Source organism: Thunnus thynnus, chromosome 10 (genome assembly GCF_963924715.1).
Source record: "Thunnus thynnus chromosome 10, fThuThy2.1, whole genome shotgun sequence".
NCBI classification, from domain to species: Eukaryota; Metazoa; Chordata; class Actinopteri; order Scombriformes; family Scombridae; genus Thunnus; species Thunnus thynnus.
This window is the reverse complement of record NC_089526.1, coordinates 13692613-13713494: the sequence shown is the minus strand read 5'-3', so window position 1 is coordinate 13713494 and position 20882 is coordinate 13692613. Positions and strand designations below refer to the sequence as shown.

Here is a 20882-nt window from a genome sequence, read left to right as displayed (position 1 = left end):
GCTTCTATTTCAAAGTCAAAATTGCCTGTTGAAATTGCCTGCCACCCTCCCTTGTACCTCCATCACGCAGTCAAAATTGCCTTCATCACTCCCGCCCTGTCCATCTCTCACACTTTTGATTCTGTTTCCTCTAAATTCTTGCTCCTCATCCTGCATGACATTAATGGCAGCAATTAGCTGACCAGCAGCAATGCAGAGCGGGAAATTATCTTTCCTCCCTCCAACATCCCTCTTTCCCCACTTAAATAGTGGTGTTAATTTCATTCAGTGTGATCGAGCTTCATTGGTTCGGTTTTTACCAGATCAGAGCTGTGAATTCTAACAGCTGTACACCTCTCAAAGTGTTTGTGAGTCAAAGTGCGCTAGCTGGTGTATTTGGAGAGAAAGCAGTGAGGCGAGTCCTGTGTTTATTAAAGGTGTGAGCACGCGAGCGATGACTCCGCATGCACAGCATCCGGTGAGTTCATGGCTAACTTCTGCATTAGTGTTTGTCCGCTGTGGTTCGAAACTGCTGCAGCATCTGCTGGTATATGTGTCTCATAACTGGACGGTCATTAAAACTTCCGAGTGGAACCCAGCCAATCAATTACTTTGATTAATCAATAAAATGCCCAGAGGAGATGGAAACACTAGCCATGCAGCAGGCTGGTGAAGAATCTCAATACAGCTGGAGTGGCATTTCTCTTCTCAAGCCCGCCTTGATTTTATTGACATTTGTGTGAAAAACTGTACACAGAGGAAATTCTTGCATAGCATCCTGCTAATCTTTCTGAAGCGAGAGGAATCCATATGAGGTGACGAGATAAGGAGACGCTTCAGACACATGCAGCCGCCTTATTCTTCGCCCCCTTTTCAGCTACTCCTCACTGGCAAAAACATGATTGGCACATGCAGGACTTTTTAATGCCAAGCCCATGGTTCAAAATCAATGCAAGGCGGTGGACTAAATGTTCACTTCAGGGAGAAAAAGATTAGGATACAGGGTAGCTATTAAAATGCACAGTGTAAGCTTTATCCTTCCCATAAAGCATTGCAACTCCCAGGGGAATTCATTCAACATGCACAGGAATAAACAGATAGAGGCACAAAGCTAAAACGCCAGTGTTGAGTCTTTATTGAACTTCCATGGTACAGAAAGACCACATTTTCTACAGGAATGCTACCAAAAATCACAAGACTGGATATCTGGAGGATTGCACGAGCCACGCATGATGTCACCAGCACTATGTCTGTGGTGGAAATGTGTGAAAGTGGAGGTGGGGTCATGTCTCAAAGCTGCTTAGAAAAGTTGCCAAACACAAACTGACATTTGGCCTTTGAAAGGTTCTATAAGACATCACTCACTGATAGATAAAATAGACATTTATAAATAATAGATTTGAAGCAACTCTAACAGGTTTTCTTACTGTATACATGCAGATTCATTGGAGAGACAGAAACGATGCTCCTTGACGTACTCTACTATCCTTTGGTGCACCCAGCACAGCCGATATACAGTGACTTGAGAATGATATGAAGGGAAATGATGCTGGTATTGTTTTCCAGATTGAGCTACTTGGCTGTCAGGTGAGAAAACTCCTTTTTGTGGTAGCACCAGTCCTTTGATCACTCCTGCAGTTCACTGATGCTCGTTTCCATGAAGTCATAAATCTGCTGCAAACCATCCGTAACCTTTGGGAATCATTCATTTTCAGCAGGAATGCCTCCTCCATCCATTCATGTTCTGAATATTTTATCTCCTCCAGTGGAAGTACTCTTATGTTTAACACACCTCTACACAGTCCAGCAGGAACAAAGGGTGCCCACAAAGAGGTGAACGTCAGCCAGATAATTAAGAGAACAAATCATGAGGAAAAACCGAAACAAAACAGAGCGCTCAACACACTGCAGAGGAGAAAAGCCACACTATTTGCATTTGAGGCGCCCAAAGCGGGGAATAAACAGCAGTTTTTGGAGCGTGACATGTTAAACACATTGCCTGTTGGCTACAGCCATGCCAAACAGCTTTGTGAAATACCCCGTTCAGTGTTTGGAGATGCTGAGGATGGGTTTTTTAACCATTTACAAGCCAGATACAGGCTCACTAAACCAAGCTGAATTTGACTGGCATCTCATGAAAGAACAGCCGCTGGATTTAAATTACTACTGAACAGCTTCAGATGTGCAACTGAATCACTGGAAACAGTTGTGGAAGCACAGGTAGGGCATTTCAGGGGTAATGGGATGTTGCATGGCTGTTAAACTGTTTGTTTGTGAATTAGTCATGGCAGGTTGAAGCACACAGTGCGGTTGGGTAGCTTGGCAGTGCTCGGGGCCTTACAGGGGGATGGAAAACAAGGAGCAGGTTACAGTGACGCAGAGCCACATAAAAGAAATTTACACCGAGCACAGAGGAAGGAAGGAGAGAGGGACGGAAGGAAGGAAGGAAGAAAGGAAGGAAGGAAGGAGGGCGGGAGGGAAGGAGCAGCAGGGAGATGAGTTTGGGTTTTTTAGACCTCAGGGAAGCCGGGGATGTTTTGTGATGGCTGGATACCTGGGATCCCTGAATTAATTTCACAGTTTCAGAGAAAATAAAACGTGCTGTGGGCACACCCTCTGGTCACGTTGATGTTCCTCTTCAGGCCCCGTAGAAATGTTTACCATATGGAGAAACAGTCACCTCAGAGGTTCACGACTGGGATCCTGACACGGCAAGAGACACAGACAAGAAAAAGTGAGAGACGATGAAAGAGGGGAAAAAAGGGGAGTTTTGTGGGAAGCTCAGGAGCCCTGAAGATGGAGAGGATGGAGAGGGAAGGCAGATGTAGAGAGGAGAAGTGGAGCAGAGAGGCCTGGAGCTGGAAAAGTGGCATACACGCAAACGGAAAGCTGCATCAGAGGGGACTGAGAGGGCGGCGGGAAGAGGGGGGGGGCAGAGACGGAAGAGAACGAGAAAGAGGAGGAAGGTGGAGGAAAAGCTGAAGGGGGGGAGGAAGTGAGAGGGAGCAGTGGAGTACAGCACTATAATTATCCTGATTGAGATTAACTTTAAATACCCTCGAATAAAAGCATCATTTCATGGACGGCGGCTGGGCGCCTTTTCACAGAGCCACAATGAGTCATCTGGAGAGGGAGTTTAAAACACTGATACATCTTACAGCAGCACCAACACTCCAGGCCTGAATACTCCACAGAGAATAACACTACTGTCCAATTATGCTCCATGTATATCCTTGCAATGCACACAATAGAGGTAATAGGGCTGCTTCACACGCACAAACACAAACACAAAGAAGCAAATGTGAATCCAGACACACATGTAGGAGCGGACTTTACTATTAGGCAAATAGGCAACTGCCTGGGGCCCCAACTAAAAGGGCCCCAAACAGCTATAGATTTATTATGATGTTTAAATATAAAAAATATTGAATTATGTTACTATTCTAAATCATTTTACATCAAAATAAATTGCAAAAGCCCCCAAAAGCCCTTAAAAATATGTAACTGTATACTTTTACTTGTATTTAAAAGAAAAACATTGTATTACTAGGCCTACTACGTACTACTGGTTATGCTACAGATTCATATTTTACTCACAAAATATAACAAATAAGATATGATGCATTATTATTCATTAAACTAAACATCGTGCTGATAATACCTCTCTTTCACTCTTCACTGAGTACAAATTTGAATGCAGGACTTTTGCAGTTTTTTTACTGTCCAGTGTTAATAGTTTTGAGTACTTCTTCCACCACTGGCAATATCAACATTCCCAGTTAGAGGAAGGGTGAAAATAAAGCAAGACGGAGTTTGCCTGTGGCCCCCAAACCACTAAATCCGCCCCTGCACACATGCACATCAGGCTCATAGATTTACACACACACACACACTCTCGGGCAGACTGGTGAGGCGACTCATTACCTCTCCCTGTCGGTGAAGGAGGAGGAGGTGCTGTGCAGCGTCTGCCGGCTGTCCTCCGAAGCGAGGGAACGAGGGAGCGCGAGGGAGAGGGGGGGGGCCACGCCACGGGAAAGCGGGGGCGGATGCTGGGAACAGCTGCGATCGTAACTGGGAGAGAGAGGGATAGTGAGACAGATAAACGGAGATGGAGGGGGGCACAGAGATGAGGAGAGGAGGATGAAAGGAGGAAAGAAATTGGGGGAAGACACATGGAAGAGGAAGAAAGAAAAAGATGAAGAGGGATGGAGGGTGAGGAAGAGAGGAAGAAAAAGAGCAAGAAAGAGGCATGGTGGAGGAAAAAAGAAAGAAGCAGACAGGAATGTAAAAAAGAAAAAGATGGGAATGAAGAGACACAAAGGGTAAGAGGGGGACAGGAATAGCAACAGAGATGAAAGTTGAAGTTTGACAAAGACAGATATTAATACAGTAGAAGGAGGGAGAGACAGCGAGGAGGAGGAGAAATGACAGACAGAGAAACAGATTTGGAGAAACAGAAGGAAGAGAAAAGACAGAGGGGAGGGGAGGGGAGGGAGGGGGGGCAGAGAAACAAAGTCAGAGAGCATCAAGAACAGCTGAGCCATTTAGCACACTGAATGGCTTAGTACACTCATTGGACTCATTAAAACACTGTCAGAGGGGATAGCGAGGCAGAGCGAGAAACAGGGAAGGAGATGTGGGATGAAGGAGGGAGGGAGGGATGGAGGGAGGGATACAACAAGGTGAAGAAATGGACAGAGAGACACATAACTGAGGTGATGTGCCAATACTTCAGTGAGGTGAGTGAGTTATGACGGAGGCACAGTCAAGAGTCACCGCTTTAGGCTCTTGAGAATGTTTCAATAAAGATATAATCAATACGTGCATGTGACAGTTTTATTAAAAAACTCAAGATACAAGAATAATGAATTGGTATTTGTTCCTTTGAGCATCTTAAATTTATATTTTTTTGAAATACACTGGCCATTATGTGTATTTCTTACAATGTGCACTGCACATATAGAGTATACAAGTATAACATATGTATGAGTGCATGTACAGTATATATATGAATGTATAAGTGTGAGTGAGTATGCACATATATGTACATATACTTTCTCTTCTTCTGTACTATTTTTCGGAAGGGAACACAAATACAGTATGTTATAACATCCAAGTGTATATTTATTATTGTCGAGGGTATTAAGTATAATTATTAATGTATGTATATTTATTTCTTCTCGTCACTTAAGCTTCGTATCATCGTTTTTTTCCCTTGTGCGTGTTATGTTTTGTTTGTCACTGTTCATGCATTGTCGGTTGTTTAAAAATATAATAAATAAAATAAGTGTCGCTGCAAAAGAATATTTCGATGCACAACAAAGCTGTTCTCACAGCCATAACAGCCATCGTGCACCCTCATCTCCCCTCAGTAACACCTGTCCTCTGCTGGCTGACTCCTCTCTTCTTCATCTCCGTAAATATATGTGCACACGCACACATTCACACAAAAACACAGCCACGCTTGATGCCATTAGCCACACTGACGATTTTAAGGCTGGGAAAATCACTGAGCACATATGCTGCTCTTCTATAATCATAATGAACTGGACGGTGGCCAATTTCCACTATAGGCTGTCATTTCGGTCCATCTGTAACCCCCCCATGTGTCTCCATCTAACACATGGCGTTATTTACACATTTATGACACTGAAGCACGTGCCAGTCTATAGCACCACAGAGAGACAGAGAGATGGAGAGGGGCTGCTGCCATGTCTCCAGTCTGACTCCCTGAAATTCACACTTTGTAAGGCCACTTTGGATCCACCAGCAGTGTGGGATTTCCTCCACGGCGGGGGCCCGGTGAAGTAAGTTATCGAAACAACAGCGAAGGCCAGTCTCAGGAACAGAGAGAAAAGGGGGCTTATCATGTATCAGCTCACGGCAAGCTGGAGGATTATCTGTGGATCTGCAGCCGGACTGGCAGAGCTAGGAGAGATAGGAGACTGCTGAGGGAGATAAGAGGAGTACCGGCTGTGCAAAGACGGCAGAGCTAGAGCAAGGCAATAACGATAAGTAAGAGCAGGGCCGACCCTAGCATATTTGGTACCCTAGGCGAGCTCCACTCCAGGTGCCCCCCCTCCCACCACCCCAGCAATGGTTCATAAGACACAAACATGCCTTTTATTCATTCAAATATTTACTAAAACAAATCTAATTACAATTAGGCCTACAATATATGACTAAAACAAATCAAAATCAACAAAAAATACAAGAAAGACATGCAAAACTCACACAATGAAATCATAAATAGACAATATAGAACTTAAGTATAAATATAATTTAAATAGAACTTCAAATAGAACAGAAATGTGCTTGTTTGGAAACATACAAAGTACACGCAAAAGATTCATGAATAATATTAAGTGTAGATAAGTGTAGATTCTTTTGAAACAATACATGACAGGCTAATTTAAAACTAAAACATATCAATGCAATGAAGGCTGCCGGTGCATTTGATAGCGGTGCTGGGAGCATGTTAAGCGCAGCTCGTTCCGGCAGATAGTGAAATTGGCTTGTTATATCATCAGTGCTCTAGTATGTTCTGGCTATGATGATCACTCAGTGAAGAACCTAAAGGAAGGAGGGGGGAGACACAGGTATTCAGAGAAAGAAAGAAAAAAAAATCCCTAGGAGGCAACGGGGAAGGATGCCCAAGTGGGAAGTGGGAATGGGAGGGAGGGTTGGAGAGGGAAAGGCAGAGCAAAGAGATAATGTAAGAATGTGGGAGCAAAATTGAGATTAAGAGCAAGTGTGATAAAGGGATCTGAAGGAGAACAAATTATACAGATTCAGGCAATGAAATGAAAAATTATGATACAATAGAAATATGGGTAAGATGAGCAGATAAGAGAAATACAGTAAAGAGGAGAGGAGTTCAAGTGGATGAGATAAAAAAAAATGACATTGACAAAAGAAGAAAAAAAGAGAAGTGTGAAATGCAGGAGAAGAAGAGAGAGAAGTCCCGGCGGTCAAATAAACTAGGTATTATTGGTTTGATCAGCAAAGCGTGCAAGTGCTCCACTACATCACATAGATGAGTCCCCCATTCCCAGCTAATGACCATGTGAGCAAGAGAGCACTTCCCACAAGGCCCTGAAAACGTAACATATACAAAACCCAAACCCTCTGTGTACATGCACCGGAAGGTTTAATGACCGGTGGGATGTTAAAACACATCGACACCAGTGAAGCCGTGTTATAGCTCAAGCCTGTAAGGGAAAAGATCTGTTTTTGCTTCTCAGCCTGTCCTAATGGCTATAGAGAATGTTTAATCATTGCAACTCTAATGGCACTAAATGGCACATCTGTGCCAATTGTGACTTTCAGGAACACAGGGTTCTTAATAAAGCCATTAGTAAGCAATTACTCAGCTCACACTTTAAGGGGGCAATATGTTACGTAATCATTGAACAACAGGCACACAGATCAACATGAACATGCGAAAACATCAACAACTATCAAATTCTCTTCTTCATTAATCCAACACACATCTGGTACTAATATATAACTTTCCATATTTATCCATTTATGACTAAAACAGTTGAGTCTTCATCTTTCAGTACAAAATGTTTCAATCCATTTTTTTAAACACAGAATACTCCAGTCTTTTAACACTTATAGATGGCTCTCACTAATTTCTAAGTTGATGGTGTTTTTGACCACTTAAAACAAAGCTGCTTGTGACCCCTGCTCACAGTTTGCATGTCTACAAGTTTTAACAAAGTCAATCAAAGGTTTTGATTAGTCCTTATCAGATTCTTTTAATACATTCAAGATGTCTGAGAACAGTTAATCAGTAATTCACTAGGAAAAAAGCAAAGTCTGAAAAAGTAAATCTAACTGTGCAGCAGAATTTTTTTCCAACTTTTCAATCTTGTTAATAATGTTGTGATCCCTTAGATTTATATGACCCCTTATGTTGGTCCCCAACCCCCAGGTTGGGAAACTCTGTTCCCTGTAAATCTACAACTGACCTCAACACATTCCTGCTTTAATTAGAATACATGTTATTCTAAAAAAAAAAAAAAGTTTCAGAGCAAATGTAATCCACAAGGTCTAAAAATAATATTCTCAGATCTGTCTCCTCATTTAACCCTATAAGATTTAAAGTGCCTGAAATCCATATTAAGGGAGGCGTCTTGTATTGAAGCTCACACTGGTCTGCACCTTGCTGTGTGTCTTATAATGAGAAATTGTCCAACCCATAACTTTTACCGTAAAAGCCCTGTCGCCTTTTAATTAGGAGAACTAATAATACCCTCCTGCTGTGGGGCAGCAACATTGATGTGACCATAAACACACACACAAACACACACACAAACACACACACACACACACACACACACACACACACACACACACACACACACACACACACACAGTCGTGTTTCCATTACTTCAGAGGACATTACCTTGACTTACATTCATTTCCTGGAGACTTATCCTAACCTTAACCATAACCACCACATGCCTAACCCCAACCTTACCATAAGCCTAAACTAACCTTAACTTTAAACAAAGTCTTCACCCTAAAATTAATGTTTTACATTAAGGGGACTTGCTTTTGTCCCCATAAGGGAGGCAAGTCCCCACAACATGAGGAATACCTGGTCCACACACACACACACACACACACACACACACACACACACACACACACACACACATATTTATAGAGGATCAACTTTTGGTTCCTACCAGAGTTTGGCTGTAATGACGACTGCCGTCAGGATCAGCAGCGAGGAGATGGTCACGGTGACGTAGAATTGAGGATCCACTGTAACACACACATACACACACACACACACACACTCATGCAGTTACTAATCTCAGAGCGTGACCATGTATAATTGTGTCCAGAACAAAAGAAGAAGAAATCAACTGGGCCAGCTGAACATGAAATTAGATGTGCAAGACTCTGGCCTCCAACTATAACACCAGTCCGATGACGTCTTCCCTGTATCTTGCAGTGTGACAGTGGCAAATTCCTCCCTGTGAGTGACGAGAACTTTATTAGGCATTCCCCGCCACAGACGCAGCCGGATGCACACAGCAGGGTGTCAGCCTTCACCCTGAAGACAGCCAGGGGAGGATTTAGTGATTTTGGAAGCCTCAGGCAAACACTGTCTTGCTTTATGTTCAACCATTCTCTAACTGGAAATGCGGTATAAGAAGTACTCAAAACTGTTTTGTTAAGTAAAATGATTAATATCGCGCAGCAAAAATACTGTAAAAGTCCTGAATTCATATTTTTAATTAAAAGTGAAGAGTGGAAGAGAGTTATTATCCTCACAATGTACTTAAATGTACTTATGTTCAAAGGTGGAGCTTTTAATTATAAAATGCTGGACAGTTTAATCAATAATAATGCATCGTATTTTATTTGTTATATTTTGTGATTAAAATCTGAACGTAACCAGGAACATTTATTTGTCAGTTAGATGTAGTAGTGCAATGTATTCCCCTGAAGTTGAAGTATACAGTTACATATTTTTTAAGTGGTTTGGGAGCCTTTTGTAAGTTATTTTGTTGTATAAAGAGTTAGAACAGTAACATAATTCAATAGTTTTCGCATCTAAACATCATAATAAATCTATAGCTGTTTGGAGCCCCTTTAGTTGGGGTCCCCAGCCAGTTGCCTACCTTGCCTAACGTTGAAGTCCGCCCCTGGTGACAGCTAATTCCAAGGAGGACTCCTGGCATGTGTGTGTGTGTTCACATGGACTGTGTGGCTCGTGGCCACCTTTTTTCTAGAAATCCTTCATGTGCATCTCCTGATGCCCACCTTCCTCAGGCTCCGTCTCCTCCGCCTCCGTTCCTCCATCCTCCGCGCCCTCCTGGTTCCTGGACTCCAGCAGTGCCTCCTCTGGGGGCTGCATGCTTGCATCAGGATAAGGCCAGTCCTCGGACGTGGCGGTGCTGGCCTCCTGCTGGTTCCCGTACTGGTGCAGGGGCTCCGTTTCCTGGCTGGAAAGGAAGTGGTAGGTCTCATCCTCCAGAGGCTGCGTTGGTCCCCAGACCACCGCCCACAGAGGGGTGGGTGTGACCTGGGCTGTGACGGACAGCTGGACTGACAGGGCGTCCACCTGCTCCTCGCCCTCGCTGTCGTCACGGTTACAGGTGGAGGGCTGTGTCACCAGAGCAACCAGGAGGAGGGAGACGAGGGCAGTCAGTCGTGCGACAGGAGAGATGGAGCTGGAAGAGAGGTGGAGGAGAAAGAATGAGAGGTGGTGGAGTGACAGAGAAGTTAGCTGGGAAAATGTATTGTCCACAGGCGCCCTGCACAACCTCAACAGCTCAGACATTGATTCCCATGCCAGACATCACTCAGAATGACATTTCTTGCATCTGCAGCCCATACATCCCTACTTCACCTCTGAAGCTATTCATCTTACCATCTCTCCATCGCTTCGCTCTGTTCACTGAGACTCCGCTCCTCCGATCATCTCTCTCTGTAAGATAAGACAGAGGGGCAAGAGAGAAATAGAGAGAGGGAGAGAAAGGGGGAGGGTCCAGGTTTTTTTTCTTCTTTTATGTTGGCAGATAAAGAGCAAGTAAACAGAGAAACCAGCAATAGTATTGGCAGAATTCCAACTGTCACCTCTTTTAGAAAAAGCGTAACCAGACTCCCCTGGGCATTTAAATTTAATGCTCAATTATGCGCCACATGTTTTTTACAGAATGCACATCTGCATGCAAAAACACCCAAAAGTAAACGCTCACTGTCTGTCCTGCTCCCTCACACACATTTACAGTGCACACACCTGAGCACGGCACATTAATCATCATTAGAGGCGTCATGCACGGAGCCAATACTCTATACGGCACTTTGAGCAGAAAGAGGTAACTTCCTATCTACAACAGCCTAAATGCCACAGAAATGTCACTTAAAGACACACGAGCACTCCGGGAGACCGACAGATACAAACATGCACTCCGACACATATCAGTTATCATGCCTACCTCTGGCAGTGGAGAGAGGGAATGAGAGAGGGAGACAGAGAGAAAGGGGGAGATACAGAGAGCAAGAGAGAAAAAAAAAAGCATCGGTTGCCTTAGCGACTGAGACATGTAGAGTCTGCTAGAGTAAGAGAGGGGAGAGAGAGCGATGTAGGGAGGGCAAGAGACTGTTGGAAAGAGATTTAAATGCTAATTATGTGTTTTTTTTTTAAACAGGTTCAATTAAAGGGACGCAGAGGAAAAGAAATGAATTTGACGAGGCAAACAGAAATGATACTGAGGAAGACATTAATAAGCTCATTTTAGAGGCGGGAGGTTAAAAAAAAAAACAAACTCTTCAATTATTTTTTTACAAAAACTGCAAGGACACCCCAGAGAGGAAAGAGGCAGCAATACAGACAGCAAAGAGGAGGAGAAGGAGGAAGGAGAAAGGAGGGGAATAAAGATGGAATAAAATTTAATTTACATTAATTTGCACAGGTTGCACCGACAGAGCGGGCGATGAAATGTTGTTTCAAGAAGAAGCAGGGTCAGGTTGAAATTAAAAAAAAAGACAACAAGAGATGCAAATTCTGGAGGTGAGAGTCACAGTGTGACAGCTTTATTGTATGTGAAAATAGTATTTACATAGAAAACAATCTGTCTATCACACACACACACACACACACATACATACACGTTCATATGCTCCCTCTCCGACACTGACACTCACTCTGTCACACTTCCACTCTCCTCCACCCTCCTTTGCTGTCACTGCGCTCCCTCCCTCTCATTTCCTCTTCTTCATGTCTGCGGGCCGCAGTGTCCTCAGCCCAGCATCTGCCGTGGGAAACCAGCAGCGCTCACTGGAGAACGCAGCGGAGCCACGAGCCTGACCCTTCGTCCTCCGTGTTGCCAGACTGGCCGTCTTCTCCTTCATCTTTGTCATCGTCGTCCTCGTAGTCTGAGTTTAACAAGGAGGTCAGAAGAATTCGTCACGACACAAATCATCTAAAATTAACATGACAGTGTAATCTGTGATTCCACGCTTACTCATGAGGCGTGTGAGTCAGGAGATAAAGAAGTGAGGGTGTGTGAAACTGAGGTGTGTGTGTGTTTGTACCATCAGTCTCCTCGTCATCTTCTGTGTCCCCCTCTGACTCCAGCAAGGAGTCCAATCGACTGTCTCTCTTCGCTGTGACGTCACCCCTGTAATATTTACACCCACAGTAATAAAACACCTAATATCAATGGAAATGTGTGTCAAAATCAGTAAAATCTTTTAGCGCATTATACATCTCAGTATACCTTCAGGATGAGCTATACGGTTGACCTCAGCCAAAAAATAATGAATATGCAAATACGGAATATAATTGACCAGTTTAGACTGAAAACTTTATCACTGAGCAGTGTTGACGGGTATTGTGCACACCTCTGCTTCCCGGAGCTGGGGAGCTGCTCCCATACGAGGAGGTCACGACCTCCAGTGACCCACCGGTGGTCTCCGCTCCCTGTGGTCCACGCTGCAAAGCAGAGGATTCTGGGAGCTTCCGGCCAGGTCAGAGAGGCCAGGTACCGACACTGAGGTAGAGAGAACACTGAGAGGGAGGAAGAGGGAGGCGAAGACAACAGGGGTCAACCGAGGAAAACAAAGTGGTTTCGATTTTGTCTTAAGTCTTTATTGTGCTTTCACGCTCTCAGAGTGAAGCGAGTAACTTCAGTTTGCACTTGGTTTACCCTGCGACTTACAATTTAGCGTGCTCTCTCCATTCGCCAGATCATAGCAGGAGCCAATTAAGAGGCCCGCCGTCTGGTGAACACAATCTGTTACCCCGGTGATGCTGCTGTGATTGGTCAGTCTGGACATTGTTCCTATGATAATTGGACAGATGTTAGATGGAAGGATTATGCAAATTCTCCTACATCTATTTTCCTTTTTTAATCTTTTTGTCTGTTTTTGACAGACACACTCTCACTGCAGAGCTTACCAGTCCTCCAGTGCAGGATCTTGAGCCAGGCTCGACCGTACGCCAGCAGCACTCGGTCACCCCGGGGGCTCAGGGTCAGACGCCCGCCGGGACCCCCTCCACAGCCCGTCACCTGGTCGCTCCAGTGATGCAGCAGCCTCAGGGGGTCTCGATCCGAACACCGGTTCTCCCACACAGACACCCCTCCCTCGGCCGAGCCGCTGAACACCAGCGGACCCTGAGACTGCAGAGGGCACAGGAGACACGGTTGTCATGGTGATATGAGTCTTTACCCAGTTTGCGTGTGTGTGTGTGTGTACATGTGTGTGGACAGAGATAGAGCAAAAGCGAGCAGCATGTATGTTTGTGTAAATGGAAGAGAAGAGTGTGTGAACAGTTTCAGAATGTACGCTTCTGAGCCGCTGTTGGTTATAAATGGATTGTGCGCTTTGCATGATAAACAACAAAGAGGATGACAATGATGCGCTACGCTTTAATGCTTTAGGCATATTTTGATGATTGCAAATTGAAAAAAATGTGCATATGCAGCTCTGGATTTCAATATTCATAAAAAGCCCTTTTTGCTGAAAATATGTACAGTATGCTCTGTAAAACTGGCCGAGCTCCACGGCTTACATCTCAACAAATATCTTTGATTTCCATTTGAAAGCAATAAACAAGAAAAGCTGTTTGATTTCTTGAGAACTGGCTTTTTACAAAACTAATAATCAAGTGTTATAAAACTACTTTAGACAGCTTTCTACAGAGAGAGAAACGTTGCTGTGTTTTTGCATCTTTCTTAAAAATTGGCTGGAAATGAAAACAGCTTGAGCATCGTCAGCGTTGACAGCATATCATGGCCAGTAGGTGAATGACCCACCCACCTGGATGGAGGTGACTGCTTCCCGATGAGCATTGATTGACTGGCAGTTTTCGAAAGTGTGCCAGCTCCAGGCTTGAACTTTTCCCCCGTCTGAGGAGTGACAGAGCGTGAGGTTAATATGTGCTGACAGGCGGCTGGCCTCCATCTCTCTGATGCAGCCCGATAACCCTCCGCTACACTCACTAACTCACTGGCAGATGATGCCGCTGGGTGAGATTCTGCCTACATATTAGTAAAGACATGACGCATTCTTACGAGAGTGAATGTACATGTCTGCTCTAAAGCACATATAGAAATAGATATCAGATACAAATGTGATGCAACAAATTCATGCTCCAGTTACTTTGTCCACTGTGTCACTAGCTCTTAGTTTTCCCACACAAATGCACAAAAACACACCTGAACCAGTGATGATGTAGCCGTCGTCCTCTGGCACAAAGCAGAGAGAGGTCACAGCGTTGAACGTGTAGATAGACTTAACACACTGCCCTAAAGGTAACAGCAAAGTACTAATTTAATTGACAGGACACAGACCACCAGTCACACGGGCTTACATTGATTATGATGCACAAACACACACAGAAACGCGTTTACCAGACAGAGCCCTGAGGCTCTTTCTACCTTAATATATATATATGTATATCTGCATGTGCATGTTTGTGTGGTTTAGCATACCAATGCTCAGGGCCCAGATCTTCACATAGCAGTCTGCAGAGCCACTCAAAATAAACCTCTCCTTGTCGGACAAAGACAGGGACCAAGCTGGCAGGAGGGCAAACACAGACAAAAGAGCGGGAGAGGACAGAAGAAGAAGAGGAGGAGGAGGAGGAGGAGGAGGAGGGAAAAGGAATCAGAAAAGGAGAGAGAAAGAGACATGAAGACAAAAACATCAAGCAGAGAGGAAGATGTAAATAAGTGATGATGTACAAAATTTAAAAAAAGAAACTCAGAATACACGATTTATCAAAAGAAATCATCAAATAATTAGTCTGATGAACACAGTGTGACTTATAGCTTGACGGAGCTGCATCATTTATGCCGTGCGCTCCTCGACTCGGTATTTTAAATTGAGGAAGCAGGTGGGGAGGGAGTGTAGGAGGCGAGCCCGGAGAGGCCTTTGGAGTTCAAGTGATTGAAGGCTGCCTGCTTCAGACAGACAGTGAACTCTCTTAAGTGTCTGCTGTGGTTATCTCTCACCGGGGATGATCTGATGAACTGCTCTTATAATTACCAGACCTGAGGACACAGGCATTACTCAGCTCTAGTCGGTGCACATGTGGGATGTGGATGTGTGTGCGTGTGCGTGTCCTCACCCAGCCTCTTGCAGTACTCAGGGGGAGGGGCAGACAGACAGGTGACCCCACCAGTGTGACCCCCCAGGTTCTTGTGCTCCGTTGCTGTGGGAACATGCCACACCTTCACTGTCGTATCTCGGCTGGGAGGACAGAGGGAGAGAAAGAGAGAGAGAGAGAGAGAGAGTGATTGGACAGAGTGAGAAACATAGGATCCAGGAGGATGTAGAGGGAGTTAAAATGAGTGCGAGAAGGCAGCGAAAACAAGCAAAGTTAAAAGGCGTTCGACATAAACCACAGGAGATTTGAGAGGAGCGATCAGGGCGGGGGAAGAAAAAACAAATACATGTCAGACAGCGAGGGAGCAAGAGCGGGAGCGTATTAAGTGATAAATTAGGTGAAATGTTCACTTTGCACATCCATTATGCAAATTAGGGCTCCTTCAGCTTTACCTTCCAGAAACCACCAGGTTGTCAACGGCAACCACACAGGTGACAATGTCATTGTGACCCTCCAACAGCCTCAAGCGGAACTTTGCCTTCTCCCAAGATGCTTTGAGGGATGTAAATTCAGCATCTGTAAAAAAAAAAAAAAAAACAGAAAAGAAATGATTTGTGCAATTAGCAGTGTTGACTCATCAGCACCCCAGCTTGTTAATCTAGAGAGTTCTTCAATATGGATTAGTCTGCCGCTGTGAAGCGTGGGGCTAATTTAGCTCCAAGGATGCAAAACGTGGGTCCTGTTTTCAGGGAAGCAAATGCAGCCTGTTGTTTTTAATACAGGCAGCCACAAGAGCTTGTTAGGACTCCTCGGGCAATACATGAATAATCTGATTTTAGATAATAATCGCAAATCAGGGCACTGAATTGTATTTTTAACTGCCTACAATAAACTGTAACAACACTCTTCTCTTCAGCCACTTTTCCTAATTACCCCACCTTCTTGTCGCAGTCGCTGCTCCTTGTCAGATTCTGTTCGGGCTGGACAGTCTCCTGACACATCTCGGCAGCGATCTGACACCTTGGCCGACTCTATCGTTTCCCGCTGTCTGTGTATCTCTGCTCCCCCTTCTGTGTCCCTCTGCCTGGCAGCCGGAGCTGGTGTTGCTTGAGCTTTGGACTCCTCTTCTCCCTTAAGGATCTTGGAGGCTGGAGGCGTTTGTGATGGAAGGGCCTCGGGGGCATCGTCCCTGTGCCGGTGCAGAAAGCAAGAGCTGAATGAATAATCAAGATGCACACAGCATCCTTTGTGACAGCTAGCATACCTGTAGAGTCCCACACAAACACTACTTGTTAATGAGCACCTAGTCTGTGTATTAGGAGGAATACATTTCATTTAATTTGATGTATACATCCAAACATGCCAATTTCACTTAATCTGCACAACAACCCCAGGGCCTTTAATAGGGAGGATGGCATCCCTGAGTGATGTTTACATGACACATTATGAACAGTAGAAAGTTCCATTTTCTTAAAGCGTGACAGTATTTGACCTCCAGTGTGTTTGGATAGACATACAAAAAAGATCAAAGGCTTCAAAGTGAATGTTGTTGCTTTTGAAGAATTATGCTTCTCTCCATCTGCCCCCTCTTGCTGGTACCTCTCCCTCACTTCCTTACACTTGTCTTTTCATCTTCTCCTTTTTTCCGTCTCCCACAATCCCCAGAGTTTGCTGCGGGCCAGAAAGCTGCAGCTGAAGCTCAGCCAATCTGGAACGCAGCTCCGCCTTCCTTGAGATCTGAGAGGGAGGAAGACACGAGATTGGTTGTAAACCAAGCTACTAAATCCACAAGTTGTTTATATGCACAACCAACATACTCTGCCTGTCTCGATTTATCACATCGCAACTCTCAAGCTACGCCGTATTCCTGTCTGATTGTGAGTTATGAAATATGCATGAATGAGCAAATTAGGCATGTCAACTTGATATCAAGTGGCTGTTTCCTGCGTTAAAGAAGCACTCCACCTATTTTTACACATAAAGGTCAGTTTACTCATTATGAGGAGTACTACACAGCCTATGAAAAACAGCTGTTTAATCTTAAAAAAAAAAAAAAACAATTACAGAAAAAACAATCTTAAAAATAATTCAAGGTATTCTCAGTTTGGACTTGGAGACAACACATTGTTAACAGAAACCGGAGGCGTGGAGTTTGACAGATATTTACATTAGAGGGAGTGTCTAACACACAACAAAAGACATCACTGAATTGCATTGTGGGACATGTAGGATGCAGTGTTTTTGGAGCTTGGCCCAATTTAGGGACTGACTGTCAGGGTATCGCAGCCTGTGCTGCTTTGATTTTGATCATTAAAAAATCTGTCTCTCATGAGAAGTGGTGGCAGATCTTTTATTTAACGATCCCCTCCAGACATGTATTAAGACATAAAAAACTACTCTGATTGGAACAATGAAGTGTGTCTGATAATGTTTTTTCCAGAAAAAGTTAGTTAAATTATCTTTTTAAAATCCTTAAAACTACATCTCCTCCTTCTCCCACATTGAAAAAAATCTAGAATCTATGAATATGCAAATATATTTAATTTCAGAAGTTGAACTGCTGAACACAAGACGTCTTCTACTTCACTGTAAAGTTCATTCTCAGTGTTTGTGCACTTGAGGCTTCAAGTTTCCACATCACACTTGTGTAAGTTGAATATTGGACCAAGATTGGCTTCAAAACCAGTTGTAATGTCACAAATCCTGCTCATAGGCCTTAACCCCTTCAAATCTGATTCTCAGTGAGCAGACAGAAACTTTCAGCAGATGAATGTGAAAACCTACATCCAACTGTAGGAACAAGAAGCCAATCCTGGTCCAATATTCAACTTATACAAGTGTGATGTGGAAACTTGAAGCCTCCAGTGCACAAACACTGAGAATGAACTTTACAGTGAAGTAGAAGACATCTTGTGTCCAACAGTTCAACTTCTGAAATTAAATATATTTGCATATTCATAGATCCTGGAATGTTTAATTAGGGAGATGGAGGAGATGAAATTAAGGATTTTAAAAAGATAATTGAACTTTTTTTGTGGAAAAACCACATCAGACACAATTATTACACAATTATTATTCAAAGTAGCGTATTTCACACATTAAAGCATGTCTGGGGGGATCTTCAACAATAACATAATCCATTGTCAGCTAACAGAAATGTGACTTTTTGTTTTTGTTTTACAGTATTTTAAGAGTTATTTTGTGTTCTGGTTAGTTGCTTGTTTGTTAGTGTTGTACTGTTAGTTCAGACTGAGAAAAAGCTGCTTATTCTGACCCACAAAATAATCATTCTGGGTACCGAACCATTAGCGTAAATGTGCGGGACAACACTGTATGCATTTATTTTCCTGTTTCCAGTTAGGGGATGTAAGGAAAGTTCAAATACTGTTGTAGGGCACAGCCATAACTTATAAAATTCAGATACTACTTTTCTGAAGTAATTATTTTTATATGATGCATTCTTCTCAAAGTGTGAGTTTCTGATCTACTGAATTCCCGCAGAAAAAAAACTGTCAAATTATTCATCCCATCAGTATTATGAATTCATTTTAATCACACATTTTTCTTCTTCATGATATTCACACTGTTATTTCAAGTTTAAGAAGCCTTACTTCAAAACTTTGTATATACCAGCAGTGTTAAAATGTTATCTTTATTAAACCATGAGCTTTCAAACTATGTGCCAAATCTGATACTCAGAGGGTGTGTTTTGTGCATGAATATGAAGCTGTACACTTCAGGCTGTCTCTCAACCTGTGTGTCATTATTCAAGATACTGAAGATGAATATTTATTCTTATTCATTTAAATTAAACCCATGTCTGTGTTGTAGTGAAGTCTGAGGTGCAGTCATAACCTGCTGTTACACCTGAGGGAAATCTATTCAGGATTTCACAGAGTCACACTGGTCACACACAGAGCACAGCTTAAAAAAAAAAAAAAAAAGATAAAGTGTTCCTGTACCTTGTGTCTCTCCTCTGGGGTAAGACTGATTTTTATTTCCAGATTCCCAATCTGCCTTAACTTCTTCTGCAGCTTCCTCACCTCCCCCATTTGCAGCTCTGAGCTTGTCTAAAGCAACGCAGGTTAACTTTACACTGCTGAACTGTCTGACTGAGGCTCAACTTGACAGAAAGTGTCAAAGAAACAACATTAAATGGGCTGCAGAGGTGTAAATAAAGAAATGGCTCGGCGCTGTGTGTGAGACGTGTCGCCGGATGTTGACGATTACAGTCGGTGTGTATATCTGTCCTCGCAGCGACATCCTGTGGACTGTTAAACAACTGCCTTAAAACTGTTAATAAGAAATATAACGACTGTGCATTCACCGTCTCCAGAGGTATTAATTTCAGCAGACCTCACAGTGTGTGACATGTTTGATATTACATGCAGTTATTTCAGAAAGCAGCAGCTAAAAATCAGTCTGACAACAGGAAGGGCTAGAGCATAGTGAAGCTGTGCTGCATTCAAGTGCTCCTCCTTCAGCTTGTATTTCTGAGCTCCCAAATCAGAAATGAGCCCACAGACTGGAATATGACATATCTTGCTGCCCAATATGTATCAGCATGCCACAACCCTTAGGGACAGTGAATGACCCACACACCACACACGGCACAGGCATGCATTCATACATACACACACACACACCCATATCAGACCATGGTCACTTTTGGGGACATTACATAGACTTACATTCATTTTCTGGAGACTTACCCTAACCCTAAACATAACCACTGACCCAAAAATCATCTTTTTCCCAATTGGACAAGCTGTCCCCAATTAACTGGTCCTAAATCTTGAAATTTGTCCCCAAAAGTAGCCTATGACAGACCACATCTCTCTCTCTCTCTCTCTCTCTCTCTCTCTCTCTCTCTCTCACACACACACACACACACACACACACACACACACACACTTAATATAATTAATATATATACGAATCATAATGTTGTGTTAATGTTCATATTGTTGTTATTTTGTACTCTCAAAACATTTGGACATATTGTATTTTGATGTTTTTGTCAATGTTGTTCTTGAAACTTTCATGCCAATAAAGAACATTGAATTGAATTGAACTGAATTCAATTGACTAGATACCCATATATTGTATTGAGTGCTGACCCTGATAACGATATTTCAGAGTTAGATACAATCAGATTTATCGGTTGGACTCTAAGAACAATCCATGAATTAAATTTGTGAATGAATATCAATAAAATACCTCACTAATGAGGTTTTATGTCAGATATTAAGTGCTGCAAAGCTTATTTGCACCACAGCAGCAAAGCAAAGAGGAGAAAAGGTCTAAGGAAAGTTATTTATACTAAAAAAAAAACAACACTTACACACATATTGTGTACTTAACTAAACATTATGTAGTGTAAGAAGACATACACTACACAATTCTATATCCATAAACAATGAAAAATTTAAGGTGAACTATTCAAGTCATTTTAATCATAGAACATATTAAAAAAATAAACAAATGACAAAAGTGCTTTACAAGTAGATGACAAATACACAAAAATAATAATGAAAATAAATCAGTAAAGGCATGAAAATGATGAAAAGTATGGATGAAAGTATAAAAATACAATAAGCATGTTGTACAGAGAACTATGCATAATTAAAAAAAAAACTGTCATGTCATCATAAAGACAATTAAAAAGCAAAAGGAAAGAGATGTTAACTGGGAAAGTGTGGAATGAAGAGGAGTAACTGGTCAACAATTTAATGTTATTTAAAGTCAACAGGAAACAAAGACAGTTGGAGGAACCAGCGAGTCAACAGGAGCTCATCTAAATGCCCCCAGGGGTCCAAC

At 42.9% G+C, this 20882-nt stretch overlaps 2 protein-coding genes across 4 annotated transcripts; both read right to left on the bottom strand.

The window, feature by feature from the left end:
* Positions 1–1091: 1091 nt before the first annotated feature.
* Positions 1092–11792, bottom strand: pianp (PILR alpha associated neural protein). Of its 3 annotated transcripts, XM_067601122.1 has the most exons (7): positions 11654–11778; positions 10945–11299; positions 10377–10433; positions 9767–10176; positions 8680–8758; positions 3904–4050; positions 1092–2682 (listed from the first exon to the last, which is right to left on the bottom strand). In XM_067601122.1, the coding sequence occupies exons 3-7, from the start codon at positions 10385–10387 to the stop codon at positions 2661–2663; spliced, it is 669 nt and encodes a 222-aa protein (XP_067457223.1). In that variant the 5' UTR covers positions 10388–10433; positions 10945–11299; positions 11654–11778; the 3' UTR covers positions 1092–2660. The 3 variants fall into 3 exon arrangements, with proteins under 3 accessions (XP_067457223.1, XP_067457222.1, XP_067457224.1); XM_067601121.1 differs by lacking the exon at positions 10945–11299 and having other exon boundaries at positions 11654–11792; XM_067601123.1 differs by lacking the exons at positions 1092–2682; positions 3904–4050; positions 10945–11299 and adding an exon at positions 6152–6552 and having other exon boundaries at positions 11654–11792.
* On the bottom strand, positions 11512–19462 carry si:ch211-154o6.3 (uncharacterized protein LOC563854 homolog). The gene is made up of 13 exons (XM_067601119.1): positions 19025–19462; positions 16681–16799; positions 16001–16251; positions 15515–15638; positions 15084–15205; positions 14446–14532; positions 14170–14259; positions 13772–13860; positions 12909–13131; positions 12670–12792; positions 12353–12518; positions 12044–12129; positions 11512–11884 (listed from the first exon to the last, which is right to left on the bottom strand). Exons 1-13 carry the CDS (start codon positions 19112–19114, stop codon positions 11784–11786), a joined length of 1671 nt encoding a protein of 556 aa, XP_067457220.1. The 5' UTR covers positions 19115–19462; the 3' UTR covers positions 11512–11783.
* Positions 19463–20882: the final 1420 nt, after the last annotated feature.

Coding starts and splice junctions, on each gene's coding strand:
- pianp (XM_067601121.1), bottom strand. Junction 8,759..9,766: donor GGAGACGGAGCCTGAGGAAG/GTGGGCATCAGG, acceptor TGTGTGTTACAG/TGGATCCTCAATTCTACGTC. Junction 4,051..8,679: donor GTCATTACAGCCAAACTCTG/GTAGGAACCAAA, acceptor TCTCTCTCCCAG/TTACGATCGCAGCTGTTCCC.
- si:ch211-154o6.3 (XM_067601119.1), bottom strand. CDS start 19,114: ATGGGGGAGGTGAGGAAGCTGCAGAAGAAGTTAAGGCAGATTGGGAAT. Junction 14,260..14,445: donor GATCTGGGCCCTGAGCATTG/GTATGCTAAACC, acceptor TGTTACCTTTAG/GGCAGTGTGTTAAGTCTATC. Junction 13,861..14,169: donor CTACATCATCACTGGTTCAG/GTGTGTTTTTGT, acceptor GTCACTCCTCAG/ACGGGGGAAAAGTTCAAGCC.